The sequence below is a fragment of the Bidens hawaiensis genome, unplaced genomic scaffold, assembly GCF_021521415.1.
Source record: "Bidens hawaiensis isolate Kalapana, Puna unplaced genomic scaffold, B.hawaiensis_p1.1 tig00016836_1, whole genome shotgun sequence".
NCBI classification, from domain to species: Eukaryota; Viridiplantae; Streptophyta; class Magnoliopsida; order Asterales; family Asteraceae; genus Bidens; species Bidens hawaiensis.
The window spans coordinates 114,521-133,652 of NW_027492553.1; the positions used below are offsets into that span (position 1 = coordinate 114,521).

Here is a 19,132-nt window from a genome sequence, read left to right on the forward strand (position 1 = left end):
ATTGCCCATAATGCTCGGTGAGCCAACTCCATTGGCAAATGACAACCCTTCCCATACACCAACCGATAAGGAGTGGTACCGATCAGTGCCTTGTAGGCCGTGCGATAGGCCCACAATGCATCCTCTAACTTAATCGACCAATCTTTTCTATCAACTCGCACCGTCTTCATTAAAATTTCTTTGATTTGTCGGTTCGAAAACTCAACTTGGCCACTTGTTTGAGGATGATAAGGTGTTGCAATTCGGTGATTCACACCATAACGTTTCAACAATTTGCCAAATGCAAAATTCTTGAAATGCGACCTACTATCACTTATGATAACTCGGGGAATCCCAAATCTTGAGAAGATGTTGGATTGAACAAACTTGCACACCACGGAATGATTATTAGTTCTTGTTGCAACCGCTTCTACCCACTTTGATACGTAATCAACCGCAACAAGAATATAGAGATACCCACATGAGTTTGGAAATGGGCCCATGAAGTCTATGCCCAATACATCAAAAATATCAACAACCAAAATAGGTTGTAGAGGCATTTTATTTCTCTTTGATACACCCCCCCATTCTTTGACAATTTAAACAATGCCTAGCATATTCATTGGCATCTTTAAAAATTGTTGGCCAATAGAATCCACACATAAGGACCTTGTACCCCGTTTTAGAACCACTAAAATGGCCACCACATGCCGATGAATGGGCATGTTTCAAAATCTCCTGTACTTCATTCTCGGGTACACATCTTCTCACTACTTGGTCTGCTCCAATCTTGAAGAGGTCCGGTTCATCCCAGATGTATTGCTTAACTTGAGCTGCGAATTGTTGCCTTCTCTTCTTTGACCAAAATTCCGGAATCGCCCCCGTGGCCAAATAGTTGACATAATGAGCATACCAAGGGGCGGTTGAAACAACAAGCAACTGTTCATCCAGAAATTTCTCATTTATTTCTTTCGGATCATCAACACCCTCAAGGGTAATTCGCGACAAATGATCCGCAACTACATTCTTACAACCCTTCTTGTCACGAATTTCGAGATCAAATTCTTGTAACAACAATACCCAACGAATCAAACGTGGCTTCGCATATTTCTTTTCCATCAAATAACGCACCGCACTATGATCCGAGTACACCACAACTTTACTTCCCAAAATATACGAGCGAAACTTATCTAAGGCATATACCACCGCAAGCAACTCCTTTTCGGTGGTGGTGTAATTCAATTGTGCCTCGGATAAAGTTGTGCTTGCATAATAGATCACCACCGGCTTTTTGTCCACTCTTTGACCCAAAACCGTTCCCACCGTGCTATCACTAGCATCACACATAATCTCGAACGGCTTTGACATATCCGGTGATTGTAGGATTGGTGCTTGCACTAACTTCTCCTTCAAACTGTCAAACGCTTGCACACACTCATTAGTAAACTCAAAGGAGACATCCTTCAATAGAAGATTACATAAAGGTTTTGAAATTGCACTAAAACCTTTAATAAATCTCCTATAGAACCCGGCATGTCCCAAAAACGATCTCACCCCTTTGACATTTTTCGGGGGTGGCAAAGATGATATTACTCTAATTTTTGCTTGATCAACTTCCATCCCCCTACTTGACACCACATGACCCAACACAATACCTTCTTGTACCATGAAATGACTTTTCTCCCAACTTAACACCAAGTTTGTCTCAACACAACGTTTTAAAACTTTTTCTAAATCATTGAGACAAGACTCAAAAGTTGAACCAAAAATAGTAAAGTCATCCATAAAAACCTCAAGTGAATCCCCGACCATGTCTGAAAATATGCTCATCATGCATCTTTGAAAAGTAGCCGGGGCATTACACAATCCAAATGGCATCCGTCTAAAAGCAAAGGTGCCATATGGACAAGTAAAAGTGGTTTTGTGTTGGTCATTGGGATGAATTGCAATTTGATTATAACCCGAATACCCATCCAAAAAACAATAATATTTTTGTCCCAAAAGTTTTTCAATTATTTGATCAATGAATGGTAATGGAAAATAGTCTTTTGAGGTGGCGGTATTTAATTTTCTATATAGGTTGTTAGGTTATTGGATTCATCGAACTATCTCAAGTTCGATTGACCAAGTTATAGTTTGAGTTTGGTTACGATATTGTACAGATATGCAATTCGAATATGGGCGATTAAGTTCAATGAAGAAGAGAAAGATTTTGATCTATAAGGACTTTTGAGTCGCATCGCACAAAAGGGGAAAACGAATCGCATAGGAAATTTAAATCGCATGGGAGTACAATCGCATTGCATGATTCATGCGATGAGACTGGAGTCATATTCCAATCGCATCGCATGACTCATGCGGTGCGACTGAAATATCATTTTGAATCGCATCGCATGATTCATGCGATGCGACTGAAAATGTCATGTGTGATGCGATTTCTTTCACCTTGCGATGCGATTTGTTTATACCTGGACATTTTTCATAGTTTTTGGACTGTTTGGACTATAAAGACTGTTAACCTTCTGTAACTATTTATAAACTTATAAAAATGACAAATCACTATAATATGAGTAAAATCAATTAACTAACTACTTAAAACAATTAATTAACTAAAATTAGTAATGCACCTCATTACTCAATTGTGTATATATTTTGTAAATGTGTATAACATGTATATATTTATTATGTCTTATCTTTGGTTTAACTTTATGTGATGCCCGTCAAAAATTTCAAGGTAAAATAGCAATCTTAGTATAGTATTATTAATTATATAATTAGAATGCCCTTGTAGAGCCAAACTAAAAAGAAATTAAATATTTAGAACCTTATATAAATCATACACATTGGATTTTTATATAGATATCATATTTAGAAGTGATCTTTAAAAAAAAAAGAAAAGAAAAAAAACTATGTATAATATTCAAATATGAATTATAATGATTGTTCGTGTACCGAACCCACTTGAACACCTTATAAATGATCAATGATTATAACATGATGTAATATATATGATTTAAAGCTTTGAAACTTAAAATTTTACATTTGAAGTTATCACATATTTCAAGACTCAAACACATTGTCGGTTTTTACTCGCTTGAACGTTTTATGAACCAAAAAATTATTGTAACATCCTGATTAATTATTATTTTTAATCACCTAAAATTAGTTCCAAACAATAATATAAACGTTCTTTAAGTCCGAAACCCTTAACTATTTATGACTTAAACAAAGTCAAGATCTAACCTTCTATATAATCATATATATATATATATATATATATATATATGCATCTATTTTTAACTATCCTAGTCACAATTCCATTAACTCAATATTAAATGAGTGAGACACCTAATAATGCCACTAATTAAGATTTTAAGGGCCATATTACTTCTATTTGACACCTGTTAAAAATACTCCCAAATTTTCCTATAAAAACCCTCATGATGCCGAGATCTCCCTCATGTAAACTCACTTTCACTTTTCAATATAAACACATACTTTCACACTAAACCTTGAAGTTCTTTCATCATTTTAAACATGTTTTCAAATGTTCTTGTTCTGATATAGGTAAGAATCAAACTACCCTTGTGTTTTTATAAGCCTTTAAACTTAGTTTGTATCCTATATATATCATGTATGTGCATGGTGATATTGTTGCAAAAATCTTGTCCAAATCATGATCTAAACCATTTTGAAACTGATTTATAACAGTGATCATGAGTTGGTGTGTATCAAAATATTCTTTTAAGTTCAAGTAAAGTTTTTAACACTAAACTATTTATATAACACACAGTACAACAACAACATCAAAAGATTAATACACATACAAATTAGAGGCTAAATCATATATATATATATATATATATGTATGCATGTTACTAACCATTGATTATAGGTTGTTTACAAGAGTTATTCAATAAGGGTTTGGAAGATCATCATAGTTCAAAACGATCATCATAGTTCAAGAAGATCAAAAATCAAGGGTATGTCAAAATTTAACCAAATACTAGATATTTTGTTTTCAAATTTGATATTAAAATTTTAGTTAAAAAGGTTCTCTCAGAGAATTATGATTTTTGGTCAGAAAGTTGATGCTCTTTGTTGAGAAAATTGAAGTGGTGGTTTTGGTATAATGTGTTATGGACCTTTAACGAAAATAAACCGTTATAATGCTAAAATTTATAGAAAAATCATAAATTTAAGTATCGAAATATAGAAAAATCTGTAAATTTTACCTTAGTTTTTATATATAATAATAAGCTCAGAAACCAAAATTTATAAATTTTGGAATTGTTTTGATTATTGTTTCCGATTATACTTACAAAATAAGGCAAATTTTATAAAACAATGTTAGAAATTGTAAAATGAGTTGAAATTTTTACAGTAACTCTATTTCAGTATTTAAGTAAACCGAAATAAATTTTATAATTTTTGGGTCATAAAAGTATGATTTTTAATTTTTACTTTATTTTACATATAAGAATGACATAAATAACGAAAACAGGTTATAAACACTCCAAATAACATAAAAATTATTTTTACAGAATTTACTAAAACTTTATTTAAAGTTGTTTAAAAAATTTGTTCAATTTTTATGAATTTACTAAAACTTTATTTAAAGTTGTTTAAAAAAATGTTTTAATAAAAAATGATTTTATAAAAATTTAAAGATAAATTTTGTAAAATAGGTCAATCATTTACTGACTTTTATGAATTGAAATAAACAATATCATTTTATAAAAATAAAATTCTAAATTATGTTTGTTAAAAAAAAACTTAAATAACTTTTAAAGTTGAACCGAACGAACCGAATTCATACAATCAAAATATATCGGCATTGTAAGCACTTTAGACTACCACATAACTTTTCAAAAACCAACTTTATTTAAAATTTTATCTCGTGAGATATGGACGGTTTATAAAAATGTAAACCGAAATAATCGTCCGTATGCCGTGTTTAATTGTTCATTCAAGTCATTCATATTTTCTCGTGTTTTTGAGTCGAAAAATATTTTTTTTAAGTTCCAAAAGTTCATTAGATTATATGTTAAAATGTAGGAATTTAGTTAACATCTTGTTCTCAACCTCAGTTTGATAACCGAGCCTCGTTCATTAATAAGTGAGTTTCGCGGCCCCTTTTAAACTTTTAAATATTTTATAATATAGGGGAAAACATGAAATAAAAGTTTATATTATGTGCATCTTATTAACAGAGTTAAAATGTAATGCGTAAATAAGCCGTGGTATACCAATTGTGAAATCCCCTACACAAACAATTAACTCGTAAGAGCCGTTTGGTTTACGGGTAGTAGTACTACTAGGTTTGACAAACCCCTGTTCTTGGTTGGTCGCTCCAACACAGTACATAATGAATAGTGTAATCTATCCAATCCATTTTGTTTTGGTATAACAAAACTGGGGTAACATACGTCAGGCTTTGGGTTGTGGGTTTATCAGTATTACATTGATTTGCATATAAATATATTTATTGGTTTTCATTATGCTTATTTTTAAACCTGCGAGCTCACCAACTCGTTTAGTTGATCGTTTAAATTTAACCATGTTTTCAGGTCTGGATGCCTAAGTAAGTGGTTGAAATCATTAAAATTAGTTTTTGAAAGATTAAGAAGACGTACATAGTTTTGATAAGTTTATATGAATGTAATAGTGGCCTAGAGCCCAAACCAAGTCATACTTGTTTAAGTTATAATAAAATATGTGTGGCGCATGTGTTAAGTATTCTCAATTAACCATGCGCTATGATTACCGTAATCCTTCACGCCTCGTGTTTCCGCTATAGCGGGGTGTGACAGATTTGGTATCAGAGCCCTTGGTTATAGAGAACTAGAGTTCCCTTAGTTCCGTTAAGAGAACCCTAGGCTATAACTGTAAGATCATATCCAATAAATTAATTAGTTTCTTGAGTACGATTTTATAATTAAGCATATTATAACTAACCTTAATAATTTTTATAGTCACAATATGTCTGCTCGTGCTTACAAGGCAAAATTCACTCCGCAACGAGTTCATGTTTTCGCTTCTAATAGTGGTGAACCATCTGAGAATAACTTAAGTAGTGACGACAGTATTGATAGCTCCGAGCTTATGGGATCTCTTCACTCGAACAACTCTAACTCAAAAGATACTGCTAGATCACCGAATACGATTCTACCCCCGCCATAGCCGCCTATGCCCCCGGCTTCACCACTGTCTCCGGTTGCCCCTGCAGCGCAGCCGACTCCACCAGTTCGACGTGGGTTTCTGAAAGACTATTGGACCTCGAGGAAGATTGGACGGTGCGCCTAATACTCATGGAGTTGTGATTAGGGAGGCTGGAGGACCATCTAATGCGGTTATGGGCGTACTGGTGCACGCTAGTGACGATGCTGAGCGAGCCGATAAGCAAGGGATCCGAAATGTGTTGGATCAGCATAGGATGAGGTTGAACATTCATCGAGACATGATGTATGATACCAGTGGAAGAATAGATTTGACTGATCAAGATGTCTTTGTGATTCACCAAACTGTTGTTGGAATCCAATCGGAGATGTGAAAACTTTGGATGGTTTGTGTTTCTATCGGAGTGCTAGCTTTGGCTGCTATGTTGGTTTACTTTGTTTAGTAGGATTCTGAGCGAGATATGCTCGAATCCTTAGGACTCTTTTTATGTAGTTTGTTATGTTTAAAGTTATGTAGTCTTAAAATCCCATGTAATCATTGTATATATTTTATGTTAATGAAATGGGAAAGTTCTGGTTGTGTATTAAATCAATGTCTACTTTTGATGTATAGAAATGTGCCTCCAAAACTAAGGATTACTCTAAGCGAGGGTCAGAAACCACATTCACCGCAAAGATCTGTTAATAATACGGGGAGATCAACCTAATATCTCTCAAATCATAGCTCAACAACTTGCTGAAGCCATTCCTAGTATTATCTCACAAATTCAAACGGGACTTATCGCGGAAGGTTTCGGTAAGACGAACAATGAAAATGGAAAGGATGATAAAGCAAACGACGATAACAATAACAAAAATGAAGGTAATGCATTAGATATTATGTATCATTGTTCTAAACAATAATACAAGAATAATATTAAAGAATGTACTAACCTTGATATGGTGAATTCTCAGGAAAGAAGAACTGTTCTTATAAAACCTTTACGGGTTTCAAACCACTTGATTTTCATGGTACTGGGGAGCCGTGGGAATCCTAAAGTGGATAGGAAGGATGGAAACAGTAATTCGAGTTAGTAAATGTTTGGATGATCAAATAGTCACTTATGCAGCTTGTAGTATGCAAGACTCCGCCTTGACATGGTGGAATACTGAACTTGAGACTCGAGGATGGGTTGATGTAACACCCGTTAATTTTCGGTATAAAGATTTAAAGTTTGTAAAGTATGTATATTTCTCGGGATTTATCCGGCATTCCTCAGAGACCTTCTCGCCTTTCCAGTACGTTAAATTAATTAACTTTCCATCCTAGTCATTGCATCACTCAAACTTGAGGGGCTAGAATGGAACAAATATGTTTTTATAACAAAAAAACCCTATGCCCCCATGGCTGGCCGATCGCAGGTAGAAGCAGCAGCTAGGGCACCCGTTTTTCTTTTTTGCAGCCAAGGTGAAGGTGTAAAACTCCAATTAAAGGTTAGCCCTACATCCCTACAAGTCTTTTACACCTTAATTGGTCATTATAACTCGCTTATTGATCGTTAAACCGCTTGTTTTAGGCTTACCGGGTGGCTGTCCAATTGGGCAGTTTCGGGGCTGTTTCGGCTAAGGTTTTTGCACCAAAATCTTCTTAGGTATGTCTCATATAACATACTTTAAAATCATGTCCATTGGTGTTCGTTTGATTGGTCAACTAGTTGTAGTTTGAATGTTAGTGTTCGGTTGACTAGAATTGTAGATTGTTGCGTTTAACGCAAAGGTTGGAGTGATTGACGACCAATTCAGCTCGGGTGAACTTGGTTTGATGTACGAGCTGTTGAAAAATCATTTTTATAAGTTATGGGGCTGAATTGGTTGTCGGTTACTTAAATGGGTCGGCACAACGCGCATTGCGTTTATTGAATAGTTGGTGCGTTGTACTTGCGAGTTACCTACCCATTAGACTCGTGTAGCGTCGTGTGGACTTATTGGCTGTGAATTTATCATATTGGGTCCACACGGGGCTGAGTTGGATGTTAATTGCCTAAACAACTGTTAAACGCGCGTGCTAGTGTCACCTAGTGCTTTGGTGGGGTAATTTGAGAATTCTTTATTCCCGGGAGTATCTAAGGGTTGTGTTGGTGAATGTAGGGCCCCGGGGGCTGTTATGATTGAGTTTGATGAGGTCGAGGCTTTAGGTAACTTGAACCATGTTAGGACGTCTCATAGGATAAACGAGTCATTTCGATGTCATTTGTGATGATTGTATGTTTACCGGCAGGCGTTTGAGTTTTGGGGATACTTAGGGTTATCTAGATCGTGGTGAATTCGTGCCTTGTGTCACGTGAGTTCATGATGCCCCTTTTCACTCTTTTCAAGTTTTGGGCTAGCATGCACACCTAAGTGATTTTGCTTGATGAACCGTTTAAATTATTTTGTATGGGCTTACTTGTATAGGGTAGGCCTTGGGATGATGTATGGTATGTTTGTACGTATATTTGTATATATATTATTGTATGACCAATAATTGGCGATGTTAATTAGTCGTTATCGACTAAGGATGTTTACGTATGCCTACTTTGTGTTTGCATACGTTGGATGTGGTGTTACTTGTTTGGGTTGTTCGTGTGCTCGACCCTGATGTTATTACTTGATGAGATGTTACGTGTTTGGGTTGTACATGTGCTCGACCCTGATGTTATTACTTGGATGAAATATATGTAGAGATATAATTATATGGATGTTTATATATAATTATAAGGATGTTTATATATAGTTATAAGGATGTTTATATATAATTATACGGATGTTTATATATAATTATACGGATGTTTATATATAATTATAAGGATGTTTATATATGATTATAAAGATCTTTATATATATATATATATATTTATAAGGATGATTACTTATTGTTGATGATGGCCTAACTGTCATATCCCGTTTATTTGGCCTAACTGTCATATCCCGATTATTTTGAAAACTCTTGGAATGACTATTATGATTATTATTATTGATGTTATTTTGTTAAAACTTGAACTCACTCAACTCAAGCTGACTTTGTGTGCATGTTAGTGTGAGTTTCAGGTTAGGAGGAGGATGCGTTACTGCTTGGACGTGCATGAAGTTATTTGGACGGTGAAGGGCATATGTAGACGGAAGTTTTAAATATTGAACATTTATTTTTAAAGTTTTATTAAATACATTTAAATTGGTTTTGGGCATAATTCCCAGGTTTCGGGAACTTGTTTTATTAATTATGGTTTTCCGCTGAATTATACTCTGAATTGGTTATTTTAATGGATTGAACTGTTTTTGAGTTAAGTATTTTTATATGTATTTTGTATGAATACCAACTGTAGGATTCCCGGGATTGGGGATCTTACAAGTTGGTATAAGAGCCATGGTTCGAGGGATCCAAGCATTCCCGAATGCTTGGACTCGAACTGTAAGGGAAAAGACTAGTATGCCCACCGCAAGTAGCTGCACGCCAAGAGGTAACTTTAATTGTTTCCTTTGAATTTTAAAGTTTCCCGAATATGATTAATCGTTTAAGTGTTTGGTAGGATGCTAATATGGTTAGGAGCAGGGGGTGCTTAGGACGGGCCGGAGAAGTAAACGACTAATAACACTTGATCAACGTTATTAGCAGTTTACCCTTAGCTTCCATGTTCTAAATACTACTTGTGACTGACTATGTTAGGGTTTCGTCTTTGTAGGGATAGGATATGGCTAACTCTCGCGTCGTTAGCGTTAAAGTTCATCTCATTCCTTAAATTCCCCTGTTCATTTCCCATCCTCTCAAACGCTTTGCGCGTAATTGTTTAGCTGAGGCGTAGCATGCTGTCACTCTGGGTTCCTTGGTACTTGACCGCTTAAATTCCTCGCTCCTTCAAGAATGTATGTGCAACGGTTAGCTAAGTAGGAGCGTAATGTTATCCTAGATACCTTTTTACTTGATGAATTATAGGCATCGGTCTTATTTGATTCGGGTGTCAGTAGAAGTTTTATGTCTACCGCTTTCTATTCCTTGTTGAATAAATCACCCGAGCGCGTAGTCGATGTGTTTGAGGTTGAGGTCGCTGTAGGAAAGTCCGTTTCCGTGTCTAGGTCTATTCAAGGTTGTTCTATCGAGTTGTCTGGGTATAGATTTCCGGTGCGGTTGTACTTGATGCCGCTTGGCTGTTTCGATGTGGTGCTTGGGATGGATTGGCTCATAAGCGTTGATGCTCAGATCGTTTGTGGTCATAAACTTGTACGTGTAAGGGCCCCGGATGGGACCCAAACTACGATCTTCAGTGATCGGAATGGTTTGACGCCACATATCATATCCATGCTTAAGGCGGGAAAACTGATGCAGCGGGGATGCGTGGTGTATCTGGCATATGCTATAAACGTGAAAACCGAGGTGGCTACCGTCGGTGATGCTCCTATTGTTCGGGATTTCCTGGATGTATTTTCCAGATGATTTGTCATATGTGCCGCCGGATCGCGAGGTCGAGTTCCAGATAGACCTTGTGCCGGGCGCAAAACCCGTTCTTCGAGCCCCTTACCGTCTAGCACCGAATGAAATGAAAGAACTTATGGCTCAATTGGAAGACTTTCTCGACAAGGGCTTCATTCGACCGAGCATCTCACCCTAGGGTGCTCCGGTCCTGTTCGTTAAGAAGGACGGTGGCATGCGGATGTGCATCGACTACCGTGAACTGAATAAACTCACTGTGAAGAATCGGTACCCTCTGCCGAGGATTGACGACTTATTTGATCAGCTCCAAGGAGCTAGTTGGTTCTCGAAGATCGACCATAGGTCCGGGTATCATCAGTTGAAAATTCGTGAGGAAGATATCCCTAAGACTGCCCTCCGCACTGGTTATGGGCATTATGAATTCCTCGTGATGTCTTTTGGTTTGACCAACGCACCGACTGCGTTCATGGATCTCATGAACTGGGTGTGTAGGCCGATGCTTGATCGTTCTGTTATTGTGTTCATCGAAGACATTCTTGTGTATTCCAGAAGCGAATCTGATCATGCCGGTCATTTCACAAAAGTTTTGGAAGCTCTGCGAAATAACAAGCTCTGCGAAATTTTCTAAGTGTTCTTTTTGGTTACGCGAGGTTCAGTTCTTGGGTCACGTTATTAACCCGAGTGGTGTTTTGGTTGACCCTGCAAAGGTGGAAGCCGTAAACGAATGGGAATCTCCTAAGTCTCCGTCCGAAATCCGTAGCTTTCTGGGCTTGGCGGGGTATTATCGCCGCTTCGTTCCCGACTTTTTGAAAATTGCTTCATCGTTGACCAAGTTGACCAAGAAGAGTGTTAAGTTGGTTTGGGGTACCGAGCAGGAGGAGGCTCTTCTTGAATTAAAGAGCAGGTTGACGCATGCTCCAATTTTAGTGTTACCCGATGGCACTGGCGATCTGGTTGTTTATTCTGATGCCTCTTATTAGGGGCTTGGGTGAGTTCTGATGTAGCGAGGCCGAGTCATGGCTTATGCCTCACGGCAGTTAAAGCCTCATGAGGCGAATTACCCTACTCATTATTTGGAACTGGCGGCGGTTGTGTTTGCGCTTAAGTTATGGAGACATTACTTGTACGGTGTTCCCTGTGTTATCTATACCGATCATAAGAACTTAAAGTATTTCTTCGAACAAAAGGAACTGAATATGCGTCAGCGTCGATGGTTGGAATTGATTGAGGATTACGATTTGGAGATTATGTACCATCCCGGTAAGGCTAACGTGGTAGCCAACGCGTTGAGTCGGAAGGAGAGACCGAAGCCTATTCGCGTGAAATCTTATCAGCTCATTCTTAAACCAGGTATTTTGAAACAGATAGCCAACGTTCAGAATGAAGCTTTACAGGTGGAATGGATTATGTCAGAGCGCATTTGGGGCCAAGGAAAAATTGTTGGAAGACGTCGGTGACGGGGTGGAATATAAGGATTGTTGTTTATGGGTACCCAGGTATGGGGGATTCAGGGATAAAATATTGGATGAAGCACATAAGTTGCGCTATTCCATTCTTCCGGGCGCGACCAAGATGTACCAAGACCTGAAGAAAAATTATTGGTGGCCAGAAGTGAAGTATGAGGTGGCTCAGTACGTGAGTAAGTGCATGACGTGTCTGCAAGTTAAGGCTGAGCACCAGAAGGCTTTCGGGAAACTTCAACCCTTGGAAATACTTGAGTGGAAGTGGGAGCATCTTGCGATGGATTTTGTGACTAAACTGCCTCGTACTCCTAGGGGTAATTATGACACCATTCGGGTGATAGTTGATAGATTGACTAAGAGTGCTTATTTCTTGCCGATTCGAGAAACTTTTAATTCTGAGCAGCTGGCCGAGGTGTTTATTCGTGAGATCCTTTCTAGGCACGGGGTGCCGGTATCTATTGTTTCGGATAGGGATACGCGTTTTACCTGCAGTTTTTTGGAAGAAATTTCATGAGGAGATGGGTACCAAACTTCTCATCAGTACTGCTTATCACCCGTAGACGGATGGTCAATCCGAGAGGACCATTCAGACTCTCGAGGATATGTTGCGAGCTTGCGTAATTGGTTTTGGTGGTAGTTGGGATCGGTACTTACCATTAGTCAAGTTCTCTTATAATAACAGCTATCACGCCATGATTGGGATGCCACCGTTTGAGATGTTGTATGGTAGGAGGTGTAGGACTCCGGTCTGTTGGGGTTCCATTGGTCAGAAATAGTTGGGTAGTTTGGAGGTAGTTGAGGCTACGACTGAGAAGCTCGATAAGATTATGGCGTTTATGAAGGCCGCTCAGGATCGTCAAAAGTCCTATGCAGATAAAAGGCGAAGACCGATTGTATTTGAGGCTGGGGATCGGGTTATGTTGAAACTTTCTCCTTAGAAGGGTATTGTTCGATTTCGTATGAGGGGGAAGCCTAGTCCATGGTTTATTGGTCCGTTTCGTATATTGTCTCATGTTGGTGAGGTAGCGTATAGATTGGAATTACCCGAGGAGCTCGCGGGGATTCTCCTACTTTCCACGTGTCCCATTTGAGGAAATGTTTAGCAGATGAGGAGGCCCATGTGCCTCTTGATGACATTGAGCTTGATAGTAAATTGAACTACGTTGAAGAACCTATCGCTATTCTTGATCGTCAGGAAAGGCGTTTGAGGAATAAAGTGGTTAGGCAGGTGAAGGTGCAGTGGAGGCACCGTAGGGGTTCCGAGGCTAATTGGGAGTCCGAAGATTGGATGATGAAACTCTATCCGCAGTTGTTCCTGTCGCATCGGGATTCGGGGACGAATCCCATTTTAAGGGGGGTGGACTTGTAACACCCGTTAATTTTCAGTTTAAAGATTTAAAGTTTGTAAGCTATGTATATTTCTCGAGATTATCCGGCATTCCTCAGAGACCTTATCGCCTTTCCAGTACGTTAAATTAATTAACTTTTCATCCTAGTCGTTGCATTACTCAAACTTGAGGGGCTAGAATGGAACATTTATGTTTTTATAACAAAAAAACCCTAAGCCCCCATGGCTGGACGATCTCAGGTAGGAGCAGCAGCTAGGGCCCCCGTTTTTCTTTTTTTCAGCCAAGGTGAAGGTGTAAAACTCCAATTAAAGGTTAGCCCTACATCCCTACAAGTCTTTTACACCTTAATTGGTCATTATAACTCGCTTATTGATTGTTAAACCGCTTTTTTTAGGCTTACCGGGTGGCTGTCCAATTGGGCAGTTTCGGGGCTGTTTCGGCTAAGGTTTTTGCACCACAATCTTCCTAGGTATGTCCCATATAACATACTTTAAAATCATGTCCATTGGTGTTCGTTTGATTGGTCAACTAGTTGTAGTTTGAATGTTAGTGTTCGGTTGACTAGAATTGTAGATTGTTGCGTTTAACGCGAGGGTTGGAGTGATTAATGACCAATTCAGCTCGGGTGAACTTGGTTTAATGCACGGGCTGTTGAAAAATTATTTTTATAAGTTATGGGGCTGAATTGGTTGTCGGTTACTCAAATGGGTCGGCACAACGCACATTTGCGTTTATTGAATAGTTGGTGCGTTGTACTTGCGAGTTACCGACCCATTAGACTCGTGTAGCGTCGTGTGGACTTATTGGCTGTGAATTTATCATATTGGGTCCACACGGGGCTGAGTTGGATGTTAATTGCCTAAACAACTCTTAAACGCGCGTGCTAGTGTCACCTAGTGCTTCGGTGGGGTAATTTGAGAATTCTTTATTCCCGAGAGTATCTAAGGGTTGTGTTGGTGAATGTAGGGCCCCGGGGGCTGTTATGATTGAGTTTGATGAGGTCGAGGCTTTAGGTAACTCGAACCATGTTAGGACGTCTCATAGGATAAACGAGTCCTTTCGATGTCATTTGTGATGATTGTATGTTTACCGGCAGGCATTTGAGTTTTGGGGATACTTAGGGTTCTCTAGCTCGTGGTGAATTCGTGCCTTATGTCACGTGAGTTCATGATGCCCCTTTTCACTCTTTTCAAGTTTTGGGCTAGCATGCACACCTAAGTGATTTTGCTTGATGAACCGTTTAAATTATTTTGTATGGGATTACTTGTATAGGGCAGGCCTTGGGATGATGTATGGTATGTTTGTACGTATATTTGTATATATATTATTGTATGGCCAATAATTGGCGATGTTAATTAGTCGTTATCGACTAAGGATGTTTACGTATGCCTACTTTGTGTTTGCATACGTTGGATGAGATGTTACGTGTTTGGGTTGTACGTGTGCTCAACCCTGATGTTATTTCTTGGATGAGATGTTACGTGTTTGGGTTGTATGTGTGCTCAACCCTGGTGTTATTACTTGGATGAAATATATGTAGGGATATAATTATACGGATGTTTATATATAATTATAATGATGTTTATATATATATATATATATATATATATATATAAGGATGATTACTTATTGTTGATGATGGCCTAACTGTTATATCCCGTTTATTTGGCGTAACTGTTATATCCTGATTATTTTGAAAACTCTTGGAATGACTATTTGATTATTATTATTGATGTTATTTATTAAAACTTGAACTCACTCAGCTCAAGCTGACTTTGTGTGCATGTTAGTGTGAGTTTCAGGTTAGGAGGAGGATGCGTTACTGCTTGGACGTGCATGAAGTTAGTTGGACGGTGAAGGACATACGTAGACGGAAGTTTTAAATATTGAACATTTATTTTTAAAGTTTTGTTAAATACATTTAAATTGGTTTTTGGCATAATTCTCGGGTTTTGGGAACTTGTTTTATTAATTATGGTTTTCCGCTGAATTATACTCTGAATTGGTTATTTTAATGGATTGAACTGTTTTTGAGTTAAGTATTTTTGTAAGTATTATGTATGAGTACCAACTGTAGGATTCCCGGGATTCGGGGTCTTACAGTTGAGGTTGAAAAGATAACATGGGATGATTTGAAAGCCTTGCTTCTCAAGCAATTCTGTTCAAAGAATGAGTTGCAACGTTTGGAAACTTAATTTGGGAATCTTAAAATGAATGGAGCTGAGCATTTAGAATACACCAACCGATTCAATCAATTGGCTCGTTTAGTGCCTCACATGGTAACACCTGAATCTAAGCGCATTGATCGCTATATCGATGGCTTAATTCCTCAAATTCAAGGAATGGTGACGTCGTCAAATCCTGCAACCTTACAAAGTGCCGTTACTTTAGCAGGAAGTTTGATCGATCAATTGATTAAGGCAGGTGCATTGCAAAAAGCAGGTTCTGGTTGTAACACTACTTTTGATTCGGGTCCTGGAAGTAGTGAGAAGAAAGCCAAAACGGTTAAGAACTTTGGTGCGCAGGTGAAGGCTCCGGTTCAAGCATAGGCTGTGACATCAGGAACCGGTCAAACCTCTGTGGCAGCTCCACAATGCCCTCAATGCAAGAATCATCATTTTGTACTTGTTTACAAGGATTGTGTTATAAATGTGGAAAACCAGGTCACTTTGCAAGAGATTGTAGAAAAGTTGGAAATTGTTATGAATGTGGTAGTAAGGACCACATGAGGAATGTTTGCCCAAAGTTACATAAAGTAGCTGGTTCGTCTGCAAACCAGGCTCGAGGAAGGGTGTTTGTTTTGGGAGCAGGTGAAGCTCATGTTGACCCTAATGTTGTTACGGGTACGTTTCTCATTAATAATCATTATGCATCTATATTATTTGACACTGGAGCTGATCGGAGTTTTGTTTCAACTACATTTAGACCAGTCATAGACTTAAATTCTGATAAGTTGTGTAAACCTTATACCGTAGAATTAGCTAACGGTATAGAGATTAAGCTAGCAAAATTTTCCAAAATTGTTCCTTAAATTTGGATAATCGAATCTTTAAGATAAACCTTATACCTGTCAAACTTGGAAGTTTTGATGTGGTTGTCGGTATGGATTGGATGTCTGAAAATCGAGCTGAAGTGGTATGCTCAGAAATAATTGTCCGGATTCCGCTTCCCAATGGTGAAATTCATTTAATCTATGGTGAAAGTTCAGAAAAACGATTGGGTATTACCTCGTGTATGAAGGCTCAAAAATACCTTAGTCATGGATTTCGAGCATTTCTAGTCGAGGTCATTGAGAAGAAGCCTAAAGAAAAGAAGATTGATGAAATCCCAGTCGTTCGAGATTATCCAGAAGTCTTTCTAGACGACTTACTTGGATTACCCCCTTCACGACAAGTCGAGTTTCAAATTGATCTAATTCCAGGGGCAACACCTATTGCTAAATCTCCTTATCGTTTAGCACCATCCGAAATGAAGGAGTTGTCAGATCAATTACAGGAACTGTTGGATAAAGGATTCATAAGACTAAGTTTCTCGCCATGGGGAGCACCAATCTTGTTTGTAAAGAAGAAAGATGGATCCATGAGGATGTGTAGATTACCGAGAGTTAAATAAGTTAACAATTAAAAACCGGTATCCACTCCCAAGAATAGATGATCTTTCTGATCAACTTTAGGGTGCCATTTATTCTCAAAGATTGATCTAAGATCAGGTTACCATCAATTAAGAGTTCAAGAGAATGACATACCGAAGACTGCCTTTAGAACTCGGTATGGTCATTATGAATTTTTGGTCATGCCATTTGGTTTAACCAACGCATCAGCAGTATTCATGGATCTTATGAATATGGTCTGCAAACCTTATTTAGATAAATTTGTGATAGTATTCATCGATGACATACTAATCTATTCACAAAGCAAAGAAGATCATGAACGTCACCTACGCTTAATTTTGGAGCTATTGAAAAACGAGAAGTTGAATGCAAAATTTTCTAAGTGCGATTTTTGGTTAAGAGAAGTACAATTCCTTGGACATGTTGTTAATGAAAAAGGTATCCAAGTCGACCCATCGAAGATAGAAGCAATCAAGAAATGGGAAGCCCCTAAAATGCCAACTGAAATACGTCAATTTTTGGGTTTGGCCGGATATTATCGCCGTTTCATCAAGAACTTTTCAAAGATAGCCCAACCGTTAACATCTTTAACCCAAAAAGACAAGAAGTTTGATTGGGGAACCAAACAAGAGGAAGCTTTTCAACTACTAAAACAAAAATTGTGTATAGCGCCGATCTTAACTCTCCCCGATGGATTAGATAATTTTGTTGTATTTTGTGATGCGTCACACCAAGGTCTTAGTTGCGTGTTAATGCAAAAAGACAAGGTTATTGCATACGCATCTAGCCAACTTAGAGTGCATGAGAAAAACTACACAACTCATGACTTGGAATTTGTATGGTACTAAATGCATTATTTATACCGATCACAAAAGTCTCCAATATATACTAGATCAGAAAATGTTAAACATGCGCCAAAGACGATGGGTGGAGTTAATTAACGATTATGATTGTGAAATCCGTTATCACCCAGGAAAGGCAAATGTTGTGGCTGATGCATTAAGTCGAAAAGAAAGGATTAAACCCATTCGAGTACGTACATTAGGAATGATAGTTCAAACAGGTCTCAAGGCGCAAATTCGTGATGCACAGAAAGAAATTCTTGAGCAGAATAAGCTATGGGAACAACATGTGTACAAAGAAGCCAAGAAATTAGAACCTAAATCAGATGAAACACTTTATTTAAATAATCATTTATGGGTTCTGTAGAAACCTAAGGGAATTGATTATGGACGAAGCTCATAAGTCTAAATATTCAATTCATCCAGGACAAGATAAGATGTATAAAGATCTTAAGCAGTTCTACTAGTGGCCAGGTATGAAAGAATCTATCGCCACCTATGTTGGGAAATGTTTAACTTGTTCAAAAGTTAAAGCGGAAGATCAAAAACCACCTGGATATCTTCAGCAACCAGAAATCCCTCAATGGAAATGGGAACAAATCACTATGGATTTTGTGAACAAGTTGCCAAAAACATCTAGTGGTTATGATGCTATTTGGGTAATCGTTGATCGCTTAACAAAATCTGCCCATTTTATCCCGATTCGTGAAAGTTACAAGATGGATAAGCTTGCAAGATTATACGTGGATAAAACTGTAGCAAGACATGGAGTGCCTATCTCCATTATCTCTAATAGGGATAGTCAATTCACATCAAATTTTTGGGAATCATTACAAGAAGCTTTGGGGTCTTGTATAGATTTGAGCACTACATATCATCCCCAAACTGACGGACAAAGTGAAAGAACAATCCAGACCTTGGAAGATATGTTAAGAGCTTGTGTCATGGATTTTGGTGGTAATTGGGATACTCATCTTCCATTGATTGAGTTCTCGTACAACAATAGCTATTATTGAAGCATTCAAGCTGCACCTTTTGAAGCTCTTTATGGGTAAAAATGTCAGTCTCCATGATGTTGGAATGAGATCGGTGATAGTCAATTAACGGGTCCTGAGATCATTCAAGAAACAACCGATAAAATCATCCAAATTAAAGAAAAGTTGAAAGCTGCAAGGGACAGACAGAAAAGTTATGCTGATGTTCGAAGAAGACCCTTAGAATTTTAAATTGGTGATAAAGTTTTGTTGAAAGTATCACCATGGAAGA

At 38.0% G+C, this 19,132-nt stretch overlaps 1 protein-coding gene across 1 annotated transcript; it reads left to right on the forward strand.

Annotated features, from left to right (window-relative positions):
* Positions 1-16,516: 16,516 nt before the first annotated feature.
* Positions 16,517-17,026, forward strand: LOC143552280 (uncharacterized). The gene has a single exon (XM_077042546.1). It carries the CDS (start codon positions 16,517-16,519, stop codon positions 17,024-17,026), a length of 510 nt encoding a protein of 169 aa, XP_076898661.1.
* Positions 17,027-19,132: the final 2,106 nt, after the last annotated feature.

Bases quoted from the DNA above. Each gene is read 5' to 3' on its own strand.
- LOC143552280 (XM_077042546.1), top strand. From the start codon at position 16,517: ATGGATTGGATGTCTGAAAATCGAGCTGAAGTGGTATGCTCAGAAATA.